Raw genomic sequence first — 18,752 nt, 5'->3', positions numbered from 1 at the left:
AAGAACCTGGGAGCCTGCAGCTGGCTGCGGTCTGACATCCTTGAAGCAGTGTAAGGCTCTTGAGCTTGAGTTTATGGCCCACTCTTCACTGAATTCTCCAAGAATCATTTTAAAGATGTTTGCTTAGATACATCAGATTCAAGACAGGTGTTCTAAGAGCCTGGAGAAGGCACTACGTCAGAAGGCATAGTCAGGACTGACTGGATGAACAACTGCCATATAGATCCTGACTCGTTTGTGACATTGTGGCAGTGGGACAGGATCAGGGTCTCGAGCATTGTGCATACGTTTGTTCTTGAGGATCTATTTTCTTGCATCTCAAGAAAGACAGGGCTTCAAGTTCTGTCTTTCTGGATGGCATACTATTTACCTGACTGGGTGATCCATTTCTCTGACCAGCCGATCTTTCTAGCTCATTGCAAGTTTATATAAGGATCTATCTAGACGTGTCTCTAGCTGGAGGTCAGCATGTGGGTCCAGGTAGGCACCTGTCTGAGAGGGCTTTGGGAAGTTACGACTCCGTCTGGGATGCACTTTTCCGTAGGTGGACAGGGCGGAGGGTGGCGAAACCCATTCCTGATGGGCTTCCTTAAATTTTCTCAGAGTAGACCCACCACCTCCCCCACTTACCTCTCCTAGCCCCAGGCTTGGACTGCTATAACCACTGGGGCAAAGCCCCTGTTTTTTTCTGCCCTGAGTAACTTTTATTTCGATTCAGGCCCACAAGTCCCTCTCATACATAACATACTGCACAGCAGCACGGTGGTTCCAGAAGTCCAGCCACCATCAAGTGACAGGCCGTAACTGGCACAGCCCTCGTTACACCCGAGTCCACTCTGCTGGAGGATCCCGTGGCCCTTTGGGCCTTCCAATGCGCAAGTTGAAGCCTAAGGAAAAAAGGCTTCCATGCAGAAGCTGAGGTGTGAAAGGGTAACCTCCTCCAAACCCTCCCTGCTCCAGATCCAGGAACCTGAGTCTAGTGCCCCAGCCCGAACTCCCAAAGTCCTGGGGCTCTCCAAAGCTGTACCCTACCTTCTGACTTACCCAGCCCACTGGTCTGCGCTCCATCTGTTACTTCTTCATAGGCATCAGGTCCGGAAGGGTTTTGATCCACAGGAACTGAGGGCAGGAGAACCCTTACTGGTCAGCTCAAGCTGCTTTTACCAGTTCCAGGGCCTTTAGAGCAGCGCAGCTACGGATTTCCCTTCTCGAGGCCACGGGTGGAGGCGTGGCCATGGGCGTGGCCAAGTACGGAGGTTTGTCTTGGGGCCCTGATTAGACAACCCAGCCTCCCAACTGAGACCTGACCTGGGGCTCATTTGGGGGCTTGAACCTCGACATTTTTGGAGCCTGGGGGCGTAGCCATGCTGGATCAGGGGCTGACCTCCGCGTGGTACTTGGACCCTCCCGAGCCTTAGGAGAGCGGAGAACTTGCAAACAGGTGCTTACCCTCAGCTCAGCATCCCGGGAGGGCCTCAACTTACCTCGGCCCAGTGCCGTTGTCCCCTGTCCATCCTCCGTGTGTCCCACCGGCCGCTGGGCACGTGGAGCCACCTGGCTGTAGATCGGCGTGTCCGCGCTGTTGGGCGTCGGCGTCCGTGTCCCCGGCCCCGTGCCCGCCGGAGTGCCACGCTTCTGCACCACAGCGTAAGTGTCGGCCATGGGAAGGGTCGTGGGTGCAGGCACCGAGATGCTCCTGCAGCGGACAGCAAGCAGAGGAAGTGAAAGCGCTGAGCACAAGGAGGGGTGGGGTGGGGTGGGGGAGGGAATAAGCTCAGCCCAGGCTTCCTTCCTGCCTGCCCCAGTCCCCAGAGGAGGAAAGGAGGGAAGGGGCGGGCCACCCGAGGGCAGAAAACAGGGGTTCCGTGTCCCTAGTAACCCTACAGCAGGAGGGACAGAGCCAGATTGGCAAGTGGGACTAGGAAAGACCCATGTAAAGCCAGACTTGGTCGTGTGTCTGTGACTCCAGCCTTCCTACAATGAGACAGAAACAGGTGAATCCCCAGACGCTTTGATGTACACAGTGACACTGTTTCTCAAAACATGTGGAAGGTGAGGACCCATACGCAGGGTTGTCCTCTAATCTCCCAGCAATGTGCGCGCACACACACACACACACACACACACACACACACACGCAGAGTCTAAAAATATCTACATTTGCCTAATTAATTACCTTCAGGAAGACCAAGGGAAAAGCTAAGCCAGACTATAGAGGTCGATGTTCCAGGGACAGAGTGAGTGAGCAGATGGAGCCAGTACCTGAGAACCCCACCTGGTGGGCGGGATGTGGCAGGCAGGGCTGAGGAGGTCCTGAGGGAGAAGGTTTCCTTGCAGATTGGAGCACAGTTCTGCAGGGAAGCGGGCAGGGAGAGTCATGAGGCCGTGCCCCTGGTGCAGGTCGCTGTGGGTGCTGAGATGAGCTCAGGAGGGGACAACCCGAGGAAGGAGTTCTGAGGAAGGCAAAAGTGCCTTTCACAGTGAGTCAGTTGCTGTTCCCAAGAGGCGGTTAGGTGTTGATGGCTGGCTCCGTACCTCCTTGAGGTTCTGGTAGTGGAGGGTGGTGTTCTGGAGAGTGCGGGAGAAGAGCTGAGCCACTGTGTGGTACAGGAACCTGTACTGCTCCTGTTGGGGTGAGTGGTCATTGAGAGAGGGAGACCGGGAAGATAGGGAAACCTCCCTCTGTCCGTGGAGGATGGGAAGACAGGGCAAGCACATACCTCTGTCTGCACTGCCGCAGGCCGCTGTCTCCGCATCTCCAGGACCACTTCGAAGAGGCTGAAGTTGGGAGGGATTGTCTGGGATAGAGAGGAGAAGTGTGAACAGGCCCTGGTAGGCAGGCATGGGACATACTGCACCCAGAGAAGAGGATGTCAGACCTGGGTCAGCAGCAACTGCCTCACGTAATCAACAGCGCACAGGACACCTGTTCGACCGCAGCCAGCACTGACAATCAAGAATCAGGACAGACACCATCAGAGCCTACCCACAATGCCCCTTTTCCCATTCTGTTCCCTCCTTCCTTTCCCACAGGTCTTCTGCTGTGTTGCCCAGGCTAGTCTCTGACTTCAGCTTCCTAAGTGCCAGGATGTCTGACCTGCCTAACCATACAGATACCAGAACCCCTGCTGAGCTGAGCTGAGGGAGATCGGTACCTCTTAAATTGCAGGATCCCTAGATTATAACTTTAAATAAAACCTTTTGGTTTCTCATGTACATTAGTGTGCATACATTGTGTGTGTGCACGCACCTGGTGACAGAGAGTGTGGAGACCAAAGGTCAATATTAAATTTAAGACAGGGTCTCTTACTAAACAGGCTGCTCACAAAGTTGCTTGACTTACTGACTAGCAACCTCCTCAGCGGATTCACTTGTGTCTACCCATCACCCAGAGCTGGGGCTTCACAGCGGGCAAGCCGCCTATCCTGGGTTTGACTGGGTATTGAAGATCTGAACTCAAGCGTATGTACAGCGAGGGCTTTGCTCACTGAGGTTATTTCTTCAGCACAGGAAAATCTCTTTTATTCACTTAGACTTGTGAATGATCAGCTCTATGCTTACTCTTCAGCAGGAAGTCTATTCCAGCTAATGATTCCAGCTCGCTGTATCATGAACATACGGCCAGAAGTTTCTCAAGAGATGCCCCTGAAAAGGGAAGGCTGGCTTTAAGCCACAACCGCTCTCCCTTGCCTTTCTGTCTCACTTTCTTTCTGCCTCGCTAGATCCTCATAAAGCTAATTTCCTAAACCTGCAGTGGACACAGAGGGGTCCAGGTCCAAGTCCTCGGAGGCAACGGGCCTCCTCCACCATGGTGAGAATGTGATCGGAACTGCTGGGAACCCCATGGTCTGGCCAGGACGTATACTGTAGCTGGTGCACAGAGCGGGATTCCTGAGACAGGGGAACAGAGAGTGGAAAAACAAAACCACCATGTTTATTGAGTACCTACTACATAGAGTGGGGAAAAAACAAAACCACCACATTTATTGAGCACCTACTACATACAGTCCTAAGCATATTCCATTCAAATCCACCAGCTAAGGAAGCTGACTAAAAAGATGTGCGCAGCATACACAAGGCTGTGGGCTCCACCCTCACACCACAGAGACAAGCAAGTCTATTGTGTAATAACTGAGGGTGGTGGGAACAGATTGGAATGATGAGTGTCCATTTACAGGAGAGGAGACGGCTTGTCCCATGCCAGAGCCCCTTCACTTTTGAACCTTTCGGTACCTTCTGGAATGTAACCTGGAGGGTCCTGAGAGTGATGTCTGCATTCAGGGCACTCTCCTTTGTCTGAGCACCATGTGAGAAGAGGGCAGAGAAAGCAGAAGAGAAACAGAGATCTTAGCAACACATTTCATGTTTCTAGAAAGCATTCTTGATTAAAAAGCAAATACTAAAAACATTTTTAAAACTCTTAGGCCTGTGGAGCCGTTTTACATTCCTGGGATTCCTGGCTTAGCCATGCTGGGCACGTCTTACAGTTCAGACACTGGTGGACAAGCTCTTTTTTTTTTTTTTAAGATTTCTTTATTATTATATGTAAGTACACTGTAGCTGTCTTCAGACATCGAAGAAGAGGGCATCAGATCTCATTACAGATGGTTGAGAGCCACCGTGTGGGTTGCTGGGATTTGAACTCAGGACTTTCAGAAGAGTAGTCAGTGCTCTTAACCACTGAGCCATCTCTCCAGCCTGATAAGCTTCTTTCGTGTGTCTGATTCCCAGTCCTCAGTAGATTTATATTTTTTGTTTCCTTTTGAATTCTTATTACATACTTTTTTTTTACTTCAAAAGAATATATTTTTAATGTTCTTTTAAAGATTTTTTTAAAGATTTATTCATTTATTTTATGTAAGTATACTGTAGCTCTCTTCAGACACACCAGAAGACGGCATCAGATCTCATTATAGACGGTTGTGAGCCAACATGTGATTGCTGGGATTTGAACTCAGGACCTCTGGAAAAGCAGCCAGTGCTCTTAACCACTGAGCCATCTCTCCAGCCCCCAAGAATTACAACCAATGATAATATATCCTTTAGGTAAGTATTATGGAACTATAAACATAGCCATATATCTTTAATTCAAATAAATTTCTATACTGACGGTATTTTAAAATTTTCTTTTGGCCCAAACTTCTCCCAAGGCATTCAAGGAAACTTTGGTCAGAACAGGGAAAGCAAGTGGAATGAGTATACAAAACAAACTAATCCTTTTACAGTGAGCATAAGAGAGTCCTATTGTTCTGTAATACAATGGTCTCCTTGCATTTGTTAATGGCTAACTACCTGTATGTAGAGGGATTGCCTCCAGTAAAGAAGACTGTAAAACAGGAACTGCAGAAACCTGAACAGGTACATTTTGGTTACAACAGTGACTGTAGTCACAGTTAACAGTGCAAGGGCCTGGGAAGAACACTTACCCTGCCTGTATTCGGAGTTTTTCACACAGTGTAAGTGAGCCCTGAGAAAAATGGTTCATCTTTCCACGCCTAGCCCAAGGCTTCTCACTCTATATGTCTTCCCGGAGATCTCCCACACTACCCAAGGCCTGCAGAAGCCACCTCTGTCCCCACCTCTGCTCCAGCTTACCAGGGTGATGCAGAAAGGCCCAGCCTGTAGAGGGTCCTGCTCGCGGGCCCAGTAGCGTTCACACTTCCTCTGCAAAGTAAAGTGAGGAAGACAAGGGGTGAATGGGGAGGTCACCTTCAGAGCTACTGGTGGAGGCCAGCTGCAGAGTATAACAGAAACCCTTGCACAGCATAGAAGCAAGCTTCTGATCCTGCTGGGGGGAAGAGAGCTCAGGATATCCCCCTATGGCCCGGAGCTATAACAAAGCACAAGGACCACTACTATGACAGACACATGCCCTGCAGGGTGGTGCCTTGTCACTAAACTGTAGGAACTAAGGAGCCCAGTGATTCTACAGGTCGCAGCTCAGAGAGAGTGACAAAGAATTGGCAAGGAAAAGAGAGCCAGGGAAACAGACAGAGCCATATGATAAAATACACAGAAGAGTCTCCACCGCCTGCCATCCTAGAAAATGTAAAGCACTGGAAACACTTCTTAACCAGAGTCAACACAATCTTGACACTGGACTATGCAACACTGAAAACCCAGCCTCAGCTGTCATTGACAAAGATGTAGCGAAAGGTGGCTGGTTACCATGGGGATAAATTAGGGAGTGGGACCCAGAAGCAACAGAGGAAAAAGAGGCAAAGACCTTAAAATAGCAATGTACACAGAGTCAAATGGAAACGTGAGTATAACAAAGAATAAAACGAAATGCACAAAACAGCCCTAGATGGAATTCTAAAACACAACTCACTAACAGCAGGTTAAAGCCCCAGAGAAAGAGAAGCAGGAACCAGGAGCTGAAGATATCCAACAGAGACAAGGCAAAACGGGGGGAGCCTGGAATAAACAAGAGACCCAGTCCTTAATGGGACACACCAAGTAGTACCTGGAATCCTGGAGAGACGAGCTAAAGAGAACAGGGAAAAAAGTTGTAACTTACTTTATGTGTATTGAGTGTTTTGTCTACATGTACGCCTGGGCACTATGTGCATGCCTGGTGCCTGAGGCCAGAGGTGAGCACTCAGTCTCCTGAACCTGGAATTATAAATAGTTGCGAGCCACCATGTGAGTTTTGGGAATTGAACTTGGGTCCTCTGGAAGAACAACCAGTGCTCTTAACCGCTGAGCCATTACTCCAGCCCCAGAGGAAATAGAAATTCTACTTTAAGAATAAAAGCTGCAGCCGGGCAGTGGTGGTGCATGCCTTTAATCTTAGCAATTGGGAGGCAGAGGCAGGCGGATTTCTGAGTTCGAGGCCAGCCTGGTCTACAGAGTGAGTTCCAGGATAGCCAGGGCTATACAGTTCCAGGGCAGCCAGGGATATACAGAGAAACCCTGTCTTGAAAAAACAAAAACCAAAAACCAAAAAAACAAAAAGAAAGAAAAGCTGGGAAAAAACCAACAACAAAAGGAAGAAAGAAAAGCTGGGGCTAGAGAGATGGCTCAGTGGTTAAGAGCACTGACCGTTCTTCCAGAGGTCCTGAGTTCAACTCCCAGCAACCACATGGTGGCTCACAACCATCTGTAATGGGATCCGATGCCCTCTTCTGGTGTGTCTGAAGACAACTACAGTGTACTCATACCTCATACACATAAAATTAAAAAAAAAAAAAACTTTAAACAAAGAAGGAAGGAAAGACTTAGGAGTAGAAAGGAATTCTTCATCATGTCCAAGAGCATCTACAAACTCCATAGAGATGCCCAGCGGTGTACCTGGGAAGCACAGGTCAGACTTCACCCAAGCCTATAGCAACACTACAGGGGAAAGGGGGGAGGAACAGAGAAGGGTGGGGAGGGAGGGAGGCGAGGGAGGGTGGGGGAGGGGGTCAGCATGTAGGCTGGAAAAGGAAGAAACAAAGCTTTGATCTATATATGACATGACTCATTTTTATGGAGAAGCTACTAAAGAATGCACACCACACATGCCGCCAGGCTAATAAACTCAGTAAGGTCGCTAGAACAGAGATCAGTGTAGGACTATCAATTTTGTATCATTATTCAGTATAAGCTATTTGGTGTGACATAGATGAAAACAAGCCTACAACATCAAGAAGTATAAAAAATATGATATAAAATTTCAAAGTTGTAAATTTTACTCCTGGTGGACCCAGTACTTATTGTGTAGACAAGGCTAGCATAAAACTCGCAAAGATCCACCTGCCTCCGCCTATCAAAGGCGTACACTATCATGCCGGCAAGTTCATTCACTGTTTCCTTCTTTCTTTCTTCCTTCCTTCCTTTCTTTTTCTTTTCTTTCCTTCCTTCCTTCCTTTCTTTCTTTCTTTCTTTCCTTTCTTTCTTTCTGTTTTTAGATTTATTTTTTTGCCAGGCGGAGGTAGGCAGAGCTCTGAGTTTGAGGCCAGCCTGATCTACAGAGTGAGTTCCAGGGCAGCCAGGGATATACAGAGAAACCCTAACTACAAACAAACAAACAAGGACTTATTTTTTTTATCATTTTTAATTTTTAAAAAAGATTTATTTATTTATTACGAGCACACTGTATCTGTCTTCAGACACACCAGAAAGGGGCATCGGGTCTCATTACAGATGGTTGTGAGCCACCATGTGGTTGCTGGGAATTGAACTCAGGACTTCTAGAAGAGCGGTCAGCGCTCTTAACCACTGAGCCATTTTTATCATTTTTATCATTTTTAATTGGATGTTATATGCCTGTGAATGCAGGTAACTGTAGAGGGCAGGGTTTTGTTGGATGCCCTGGAGTTGGAGTTACAAATCCTTGTAAGCCACTTGATGTTGGTGCTAGGAACCAAATGTGGGTGCTTTGCAACAGCAGAATACTCTTTTAACCGTCTCTCCATCCCCATGAGTGGGAAGTAAATAATGTTGACCTGGAGAGATGGCTCTTGGGTAGGAACAGTTGCTGAACAAGAATGAGGATCTGCCTTCAAATATCCAGCACCCACAGGAAATGACTGGTATATCCCTGTAACCCCATTGTAGGGGCAGAGACAGGAGGATCTCTGGGGAGTGGGGGGAAGGGACAGGTGGATCCCTATGAGTTCAAGACCCGCCCCATCTACATAGTGAGTTCCAGGTCAGCCAGGGTGATCTAGCGAAATGCATGAGACAGAGGTACACATCCATAACCACACATGTACATGCACCGACTCACACAAATGAAGATGAAAGCCAGAAGCAAACATAACTGTTTACCAGTGTGTGCCAACAGCATTATCCACAGTGGCCTAACGGGGAGCAGCCCAAATGTCTATCAACAGATGAATAGGTACAGGAAACACAACACAAAGCCATGGCATATTCAGTCTTACAATGAATGACATTCTGGTACACATGACAACATGGACAGACCTTAAAACCACCAAGGGAAGAAACCAGAAACAGAAGGACACATGTTTCATAATCCTGTTTATACAGTGCAACTAGGACAGGCAACAATGGGGACAAAAGACAGGTGGCCAGGACCAGGGGAAGAGGAGGAGCTTTTGCTTTTGATTTTTGTGTGTGTGTGTGTGTGTGTGTGTGTGTGTGTGTGTTTGAATGAAAGTAAATGTGTTTGGTTGCCCAAGGAGGCCAGAACGGAGTACCAGATCCCTTTGGGGCTGGAATTACAAGCAATTGTAAGCTATTTGATGTAGGTACTAGGACCTAGGAGTTCAGGTCCTTGACAGAGTAACAAGTGCTCTTAACCTCCAGACATCTTTCAGTCCCTTACATGGTGATTTTTATGTTTGCATATATTTTACTACAAGGTTTAAAAGACTCAGTTAGAGATTCCCTCATATTCCCAACAATGGCTATAATATGAGAGAGAGAGAGAGAGAGAGAGAAGCAGGGAAGAGGCAGTATGGTTCATAGGGTAAGGACACTCGTTGCCAAGACAATCCCAGGGACCCACATGGTTGAAAGAGTCCTCCACCCCATTCCATGGCACACATGTGCAGGCATGTTCATGCATACACATGCCCCTATACACAGTAAGTAAAAAGGTTTTCAAGATGAGAAGGAATCAGAACTGTAGGCGAGGATGTCAGGAAACTGGAGTTGGGCACTGTGGATGGAAATGTAACCTGACACAGCTACGCTGGAAAATGGCCTGTCACTTCCTTAAACTAGAGTTCAAATTAGAGTTCCTCTATGACCCAGCAATTCCACCCAATGCAAACTAGAGGAAGTTCACACCCACACGAAGGCTTGCACGCAAACGTTCACGGTGGTGTGATTCAGAGAAGCAATCCAACATCTACAAACTGCTTAGAGGAGGGGCGAGAGGTAGGTACATTCAAGGTGCTATTCAGCAATCAAAAGAAGTACACTAGAGGTACGCAAGAACCAAGAACACAAAGGGAAAGAAGCCAGTGGTGAAAGGCACATGCCACACAATTCCATTTCATGTTAAACAGGCCAAGTAGGCAAATCTGCTGGCATCAAAAGGAGACTAGGAGTTGCCTGTGACTCTAAACATGGGCTGTGACTGCTGATGGGGTGGTGAAAGTGTTGATGGTCTCCCTGAGTTGCCTAGGCTGGCCTCAAAGTTTTGATCTCCTCGCTTTGGCCTCCCAAGAACCTGAAGTACACACAGGCGGGAGCTGGCATGCCTGGCTAAACGGGTGAACTGTATCCCAGTAAGAAGATAGTCAAAGGTAAAAATTATAGCTTGTGGAGGGTCGTCATACTGCTGTGACGTGCATTTCACACTTAGAATTATCCCGTGTATTGAGGTAGACAAGAACTATGAAGGAAAATGGAAAAACACAGGAAGGAGTTAGAGGTGGGCATGTAGGGGTGTGACACCATGAGAAGGTCCGGGGAACAGAATGGGCAATGGTAAAATCCATAGCAAGAGACAGCCCCAAAACAGAGCCTTCTCTGGCTCATCTGAGAATAGCCAAGAGCAGCATTGGTAAAGGGGAGTAGAAAAAAGCAGGGAAGGGTATAGATACACCAGGGTGGAGATACTTCAGTACAGGTCCTTGGCCATCTTGTGGGCTGGTAGAACGCCCGGGGTTGCTAGTACTGCGGGGACAAAAGGAAATGATCATGATCAAAAGGAAAAAGATCAAAGCAAAATTAGGACGAGTGGCTTTTGCAAAGCTGCAGCGGAGTCAGCCAGAGACTGGACTCTGGCTCTAGGGACGAGAAAGAGACCCCAAGCCTCCCCCTCCTCCCTCCACAAGCCTCATTTGCATTCTAGGAGGCTGAGGACACATACCCGTCCATTTTCTGTCTCTTGACAGGCCATCAGGATCACCTAGACAAAAGGTAAGGAGGACGGAGGGCACTGAGTAAGGAGAAATCAGAAGGACAGGGACTTAGAACCATGCCCCTCTCTCTGTCCCGTAAAGCTGACCTTGACCTCAAACTCCCAAACCAGGCGCCAGAAGTCCAACAGAGTGTGAGGCAGGGGTCCTTGCGTCGCAATGTAGGCCTGGCTTCCATCTGTGCCCTGGGAAAGGCCCATTCATTAACGAGATTCTGAAGCCCATCCCAACCCATTCCCCAAAGCCACACCTTCCCTGATCACTAGCCTGACCCGGATGAAGTTGGCATTGATGTAATCTCCATGTCCCTCCTCTTGGAGCAGGGAAAGGATGACTCTTGTCTCATCATCTGCAAGAGGGTGGGACATGTGGAGGGGTGGGTGTCAAGTCTCTGACGCCCTCCCAGGCAAAAGCAAGCAGGGTGACTGCACACGAGTGGGAATCTGCCCCCTTGTGGCTTCAGGGAGTAATGCAACTACCTCAAGCACAAGAGATAGCATGATTTGGGGAGGAGGGAGTTGGGGGGAGGAGGAGAGGGTTGAGGGGAGGGGTTGGCTGTCAGTGGGTGCGGCCAAATGGGCACTGCCACCCAGCATTTGTGCAAGTAGCACTGACTCCCTCAAGATACCCACTGACTTACAAGGCACAATGTCTTTGTAGCGGTTCTTCCTCGTGTTCTCAAGTCGACTGCCGGCTTTAGTGGAACACACACCCTCAGTCTTCCAGGCCACTGAGCGGGCCTTAATGTCCTAGTGGAAGATGCCATGATCAGAAACAACAGAGTGAGACCCATCCGTACTAGTATCTGTGTAATAATATCTAGAACAGTAGGTGAAAGCCAGACTCAGTGCTAGAGGATTTAGACATCCCAAGTGGGGGTTATCCACTCTCCCCATTATGCAGATGAACCTTGATGTAGGTAGTGGTTGAATAACTTGCCAAAGGTCCCACAAGGAGGTACCCCAATAAAGGTTGAACCCAGACCTCTTAGATCTGCACACTCAATCATGTCATACTGTACTATAAATCATGATAATAAAATATCCATTATTTAGACCCAAAAGATTGTTCGGTGCATATAATAAGCACTTTCTGCACAGGCCTGAAGATTTTCTACTCAGTCCCTACATCCCACACCATTAGGAGCAAGAACCAACACCAGAAAATTGTCTTCTGACTAGGTGTTATGGCATGCACAAGACCCCCACCCCCAAAACAAATTAAACTGGGGCCAGGGAGATGCCTCAGTGGGTAGAAGTGTTTGCCACCAAGCTGGATAACCTGACTTTCACCCCAAGGTAAGATAGAAGGGTAAAAGTAACTCTCATGGTTGTCCATAGTTCCCCCAAAACGTGTGCGCACACATATAATTTTAAAAAAGTTCAAAGTCATTCTTGGCTACATATTGAATTCAAGACCTGCCTAAACCTGTCTAAAGACCCTGTCTCAAAAAAAATAATAGGGCTTAGAAAAGATGGCTAAGTGGTTAGGAGTGCTTTCTGCTCTCGTAGAGGACCGAGTTTAGTTCCTAGCACTAGCACCTGCCAGCTCACAAGTGCTGATCCCTCCAGCTCTAGGGACTCAATAGCCTCTTCTAGCCTCCAAGAATGTCTGTATACACACACACATACATACATATATGCATACATGCACCAAATAAAAATTAAAAATACTTTATACAAGATACAGCATGACAATATGTAATAGACATGAGGTATAACATATAACATGTAAGAAGATGCGATAGGCAATTTATAGCTGGTACATTATTATAACTAGTGAAGAGATCACTCTTATCGGGTGTTCATAATTGCAATGATTGGCATTGTGTTTGGGCCATTATTCCAAAGTGGTTTATTTATGTTGGTCAGGATATTCTAGCCCCCAGAGACATCTTCTTCCTACTGGGTGTTTCAGTCACAGAGGGAGAAAAATCAAAGTTCTGGAGTGAATGAGTGCAAGATTCTGCACGGAGCCCTCAAAACTGTTTTCGTCAACCTGAAAGATACACCACATGCATATCTATTCATTATCTTCTTATCTACAAAATTTATACTTTATATAGTTGTTCTTTACATAGTATTTTACACGTGCAAATTATTTAGATTCACATTTAAGCTCTCCATATGCTTGTGTGTATATTTACTTATGAACTTGATAAATTTGGTTTGGGTTTTTTTGTTTGCTTTTTGGGTTTTTTTGGTTTGGTTTGGTTTTTGGTTTTAGAGCCAGGGTTTCTCCGTGTAGCTCTGGCTGTCCTGGAACTCACTTTACAGACCAGGCTGGCCTCGAACTCAGAGATTCACCAGCCTCTGCCTCCCAAGTGCTGAAATCAAAGGGTGTGCCACCATCCCCCTGCTATAAATTTGGTTCTTATTAATGTTTGTTGTAGCTGTTCTGGTAGTGTGCTTGGTTTGTTGTTTTGTTTTGTTTGTTTTGCTTGTTTAGTTGGTTGAGTTTGTTTTTTTTTTTTTTTTTTGTTTTTTTTTTTTTTTTTTTTTTTTTTGTTGTTGTTGCTGTTGTTGTTTGATTGTTTTTGAGACAAGGTCTTCCTACCTGGTGCCAGCTGTCCTGGAGTTCTCTGTGTTGACGAGACTGACCTCAGACTTAAGAGATCTTCCTGCCCCTGCCTCCAAGTGCTAGGATTAAAGGCATGCACCACCACAGTGCTTTACTGTTATTGGTTTACATATTAGTCTGTGTAAGCTATCTTTTTCATTCTTTGAAACAATCTCCAGAGTATTCCTGAGTGGTCACAAAATTATGTAACTCAGGCTGGCCTTGAACTCATGGTTATCCTCCAGTTTTAGGTTAGCAACTGCTGGAATTATAGGCATGTACCGCCATGCCAGGCTGTAAGTGATCATTTAATGTCACATTTATTTTATAGCTTTGTCATTTATATCTCTAAGTTCCATACAGCATATTGCGTATTTGGATAACGTCACTATATTTAAAATACTTCATTACGTGTTGTGTGCCATGGCTGCTGAGTGGCATTCGGTCTCACAAGCCTGATTGGCCTGATGTAACGTTTACAACTTTTGTAAGCCATGTTAAAGGCAGGTACATACAGTGAACATATTCAGTGAATACCCAACCCGTGCTAGGTGCATCTACTCAAACCACCTAATTTTCAGACCGGCTTGGCTTTTAACATTCACAATTCAAAACAGGTGAAAATGAGATCAGAGCTCCCAGAGCCACAGTTCTGAAAAGCCCTAGGATAAACTGAAAACTCTAAACCCAAAGGCTAGGCGACAAGTTTCCTTGTTCCTCTTTCTGCTGCCCTAAGCCACTTCCTCCCTGGGATTACAAGGTGACCCAGGAGTGGCCCGGGTGGGGGATTGGAGTCCAGAGCAGGTGTGCTGCCTCCCACCCCGGCGGAAGCCACGGCCCCGCTAGGGAGCAGGTTGCTCCGGGGGCTCGACACCGACACAGGAGCGTGTCTGGCTCCTCCTAGACACTGGCCGACTTCACCTCCGAGCACCTGCAGGCAGAGTGAGAAAGGCTGGGAGAGAGTCAGGGTGAGAGGAAACCGGAGAGCCGGAGGGAGGAGACGCCCCGGGAGCTGAGAGGAAAAGGCAGAGCTTTCCTATTGCACAGGTGGACAGCCGTGGGGAGAGCCTGGCTGCGGAGCTTAATGACTGGAGTGTCACTCACGCTGAACTCACGAGCGAGGATTGCCCCCTCCCGGTGGTCCCGGGCCTCCAGCTGCTCCAAGAAGCTCCTCACCAGGTCCGAGTGGCGACTCATGCTAGCGACCCGCTCGCGAGGTCTCCACCAGGAGCGCTCCGACCCAGAGAGTTTAGACGCTGTGGGCGGGGCCTCCGTCCCAGAAGCCAATGAAGGCCGGCAATTACGGGCAGGCCGCTCCCCTCGGCCAATGGCATTAGGAGTTCACTCTGTTCGCCCCGCCCACAGGTGCTGGCTGCCACCGCAGCCGAACTGGCGGTCCGTGTAGCTGCGGGTCCCGCGATTCCCCGCTGGCGCCTCGGGTGCTTCGGGTGCCGTGCAGCTGGTGGAGTCCTCACGGAACGCTCAGTCCCACTTGCCTTTCCAGGGGGATGGCCGCGCTCTCAGTCTCGCAGACGGAGTTCCCAAGGTTGCTCTGGAGTCCTGATGAGTGGCGACACCACCCAGCCTGCGAGCGCCGAGGTCCACCGACGCCCGACAGCGGAATATGAGGGAAGCCGGGGAATGGCAGACTTCAAGGAAAAATACTACCCCGCACTGTGCTTTGGGAAAAGGCCTATTTCCAGGAGTACGGGGTGTGCTTTCACTTCTGGAACATGCTGGAAAAGCGGGGACACTAGGATTCAGTCCTAACTTGCGGATCTTAACCCACACCCCTCAGGGAGGAAGAGAATAGAGAGAGGCATTGGAAGGAAAACGAGTCTCAACACTCACCCGGCCCCCCTTCAGGAGTTTGAAGAACATCCTTATGCTCAAGCTCCTGGGGTCCTGGAGACTAAAGACTGGAGAAGAGGCCTTGCTAAGGCTGTAGCTGAATTGGTAGAGTGCCTGTCCCAGCATTCAGAAGGTGGAGGCAAGAGAATCAGAAATTCAAGGTCACCCTAGCTTACACTGTGAATTCGAAGTTAGCTGGTGATAGATGAAACCCTGTCTTAAAGTAAGAAAGAAAGAAGGAAAGAAAGAAAGGAAGGAAGAGAGGGAGGGAGGGAAGAAAGAAAGAAAGAAAGAAAGAAAGAAAGAAAGAAAGAGAGAGAGAGAAAGAAAGGAAGGGAAAGGAAAGTGTTTTAATGATGGTGGAATGGTTCAGTGGGTAAGAGTACTCTCCACTAAGCATGACAACCTGAATTTGATACCTAGGACCCACATGGTGGAAGGAGAAAATCGACTCCAGAGAATTGTCCTTGGACAACTACACAGGCTCTATGGTGAGGGTGTATCCCCCTACATACAAAATAAAATAAAAAGGAGGGGCCTTCCAAAACACAGACTTCAACAAATGGGGTAGCACCACCCGCTGGGCAACCAAAGAATTTCAAGGGTTGCCAACTCTCTTGAGGGAGGACTCTGAGGAAATCCGTTTGGGGTTATGTGCAGAGGTAGGGCTGAAGAGGACTGAAAGTGCTTGAAGTCATTGGAAGATCAGTGGGATCACTGGTAAAAGGCTGTCAACTTGCTCATCACACTGTCTAAATGAGGGAATGGATAGCATCTTTAAAGCCAGACAAGAACTGGTTCCGGTCAGGCGGTGGTGGCGCACGCCTTTAATCCCAGCACTTGGGAGGCAGAGGCAGGCGGATTTCTGAGTTGGAGGCCAGCCTGGTCTACAGAGTCAGCCAGGACAGCCAGGGCTACACAGAGAAACATTGTCTCAAAAAAAAAAAAAAAAAAAAAAAAAAAAAAAAAAAAGAACCGGTTCGGGCTTTACTGCTAGATCTCCGTCCTAAGTCACTGCTGGTGGCAATGCAAAACAGCCAGATAGTATGAGGATTGGGGCTGTATCCAAAAAAACTTTTCACTGAAACGGGGAAGACAGCAATAAAATAGCTCAGCAGGTAAAGGCCTTGCTGCCATGCCCTATCAATATGCGCTCCATCTCCTGACACACATGGTAGAAGGAAAAAAAAAACACTTCTATAAATTGTCCTCTGACCTACTGATAAACAGCCTTGTTCGTAAACACTCAAGTAAATGTAATAAAAAAATGTTAGGAGGGCTGGAGCGATGGTTCAGCAGTTAAAAGCACTGACTGCTTTTCCAGAGGATTGGGGTTTGATTCCCAGAACCCACATGATGGCTCGTAAACATCAGAACCTTGAGTTCCAGGGGACCCAATGCCCTCTTCTGGCCTCCACAAGCACCAGGCTTGCGCATGGTGCAGATATACTGGCAGGTAACATACTCAGATACATAAAAATAAAATATTCCTTTTTCTGAGACAGGGTTTCTTTGTGTAGCCTTGGCTGTCCTAGAACTAGCTCTGTAGATCGGACTGGATTTGAAGTCAGAGATCCACCTGCCTCTACCTTGGGAGTGCTGGGAATAAAGGCACATGCCACCACTACCTAGCCAAATAAAATTTTTAAAAGTTTTAGAAACCAGCCGGGCAGTGGTGGCTCATGCCTTTACTCCTAGGATTCCTGGAACTCACTTTGTAGACCAGGCTGGCCTCGAACTCAGAAATCCCACCTGTTGTCGGGTAGAGGTGATGCATGCCTCTAATCCCAGCACTTGGGAGGCAGAGGCAGGAGGATTTCTGAGTTTGAGGCCAGCCTGGTCTACAGAGTGAGTCCAGGACAGCCAGGGCTACACAGAGAAACCCTGTCTTGAAAAACCAAAAAAAAAAAACCAAAAAAAAAAAAAGAAAGAAAGAAAGAAACCAAAGGATTGACAGCAATCCTTGGAGTTTGTCGCACTTTTTAAAATACGTGGTTTGTAGACTCTAGTTTGATGGACCTAGCTTAAATATCAGGAGGTAAGAGTAATATCAAACTGGGCCCACCCGAGTTCCATCGTGACTAAGTGGGCGCAGGAGGCCTCATGCCTCCCTGAGAAGATATAAGAAGCTAATAGTTATGGAAGGGAGTCATACTCCTCAGTGGTACACCCGCTGCTGGGTTTCCCTCATTCAAATGAATGACCGCCCTGTGCCCATTCCTACCCAGGCAGTCTTAATTAAATGCAGTGGGGCAAACACACACCAAAGACATGAAAGTAGGAGAGGAGCTTGTGAAGATGGGGGTCTGCAGGAAGAGAAATGAGAGTAGAGAATGAGGAATATGGTCAAAATACATTATGTATATATATATATATGTACATGTATATGTATATATGAAGAAATAAATTGTTTTGAGCTTTCTTTTTCTTTTTTTTTAGATTTATTATTTATTTTATGTGTATGAGTACATCATGTGGCTGCTGGGAATTGAACTCGCTCTGGCGTACTACACTGCAGCTGTCTTCAGACAGCACCAGAAGAGGGCGTCAGATCTCATTACGGGTGGTTGTGAGCCAGCACCTGGTTGCTGGGATCCAAACTCAGGACCTTAGGAAGAGCAGTCAGTGCCCTTACCCACTGAGCCATCTCGCCAGCCCCTGTTTTGAGCTTTCAAAAGTGGGGGAATCTAATGTTACTAACAGCAGTTGGGGAGTCCGTGTCCTCTGGAGCAGGGTGAAGGGCAAAAAAGTGGCTGCTGGGACCTGGAGTATTGGTTCCCAAAGAACCAAATGGTGGCCATGAATAAATGCCAGAGGGATTGTGAATGCCTGGTGGATGGGCTGGGAGGGGCTGCTGACAACTAGGGGGGAGATGGTACACAGAAGGTCTGTGATCTGTGTGACAATGGGAGTCGCAGAAGCTGAATCTCTGAGATGACTAATAGCAGTCATCCTAAGCCAAGAGCCTCTGGAGCAGATGGAGGGGTGTCACCAAGAGATCATGGAAGGCCTCTAGGGAGCAGCAGTAGATGTCACTGGTGGGCAGTGGTCATTGGAGACCACTCCAGTACCCAGGAGCAGCAGCAGCTCTGAGAGGTCAAGGGGTCTGCTACGGTAATAAGCAGGGGGCAGGAGAGCTGACCAGTGCCTGAGGAATCTCTACTTTGGTAGCTGGAGGTCTGTCTAAGCCAGGGATGAAAACCTAGCTGGAGATGCAGTGGCATCTATTTCTCCAAAAGGTGGAATCTAACTAAGGGGAAATTTCTCATAGGCTCAAGTTTGGCTAATAAGTAAATCTGTCCACGTGAAGGCTGAATGGGAGGGCTAGGTGACTCTCCAGTGGGGTAATTTACTTGGTGGACATGGTCTGTCTTCTGTTGGCTGGGATTAACCTTAGCAAGGTTGGCAATATTTCTCTGGGACTACTGATCTGTCTAGATGTCTATCTTCTTATCTGCCCCCAAATCTGTCCAACTGTCTGGCTGTCCAGATGGGAGTCTGTTTTTCAGGATTCTGCCTGTC

The 18,752-nt window shown here is 47.8% G+C and overlaps 1 protein-coding gene across 1 annotated transcript; it reads right to left on the bottom strand.

Moving 5' to 3' along the window:
* Positions 1–681: 681 nt before the first annotated feature.
* On the bottom strand, positions 682–14,646 carry Ptpn18 (protein tyrosine phosphatase non-receptor type 18). The gene is made up of 15 exons (XM_031367126.1): positions 14,484–14,646; positions 11,461–11,569; positions 11,093–11,169; positions 10,910–11,005; positions 10,772–10,810; positions 5,596–5,664; positions 4,234–4,296; positions 3,749–3,891; positions 2,880–2,946; positions 2,721–2,798; positions 2,536–2,625; positions 2,263–2,351; positions 1,485–1,696; positions 1,045–1,119; positions 682–887 (listed from the first exon to the last, which is right to left on the bottom strand). The coding sequence occupies exons 1-15, from the start codon at positions 14,574–14,576 to the stop codon at positions 820–822; spliced, it is 1,368 nt and encodes a 455-aa protein (XP_031222986.1). The 5' UTR covers positions 14,577–14,646; the 3' UTR covers positions 682–819.
* Positions 14,647–18,752: the final 4,106 nt, after the last annotated feature.

Source organism: Mastomys coucha, unplaced genomic scaffold (genome assembly GCF_008632895.1).
Source record: "Mastomys coucha isolate ucsf_1 unplaced genomic scaffold, UCSF_Mcou_1 pScaffold14, whole genome shotgun sequence".
In the NCBI taxonomy this organism is placed as follows: Eukaryota; Metazoa; Chordata; class Mammalia; order Rodentia; family Muridae; genus Mastomys; species Mastomys coucha.
The sequence above is the reverse complement of the archived record's forward strand: the minus strand, read 5'-3'. Positions and strand labels throughout refer to the sequence as shown.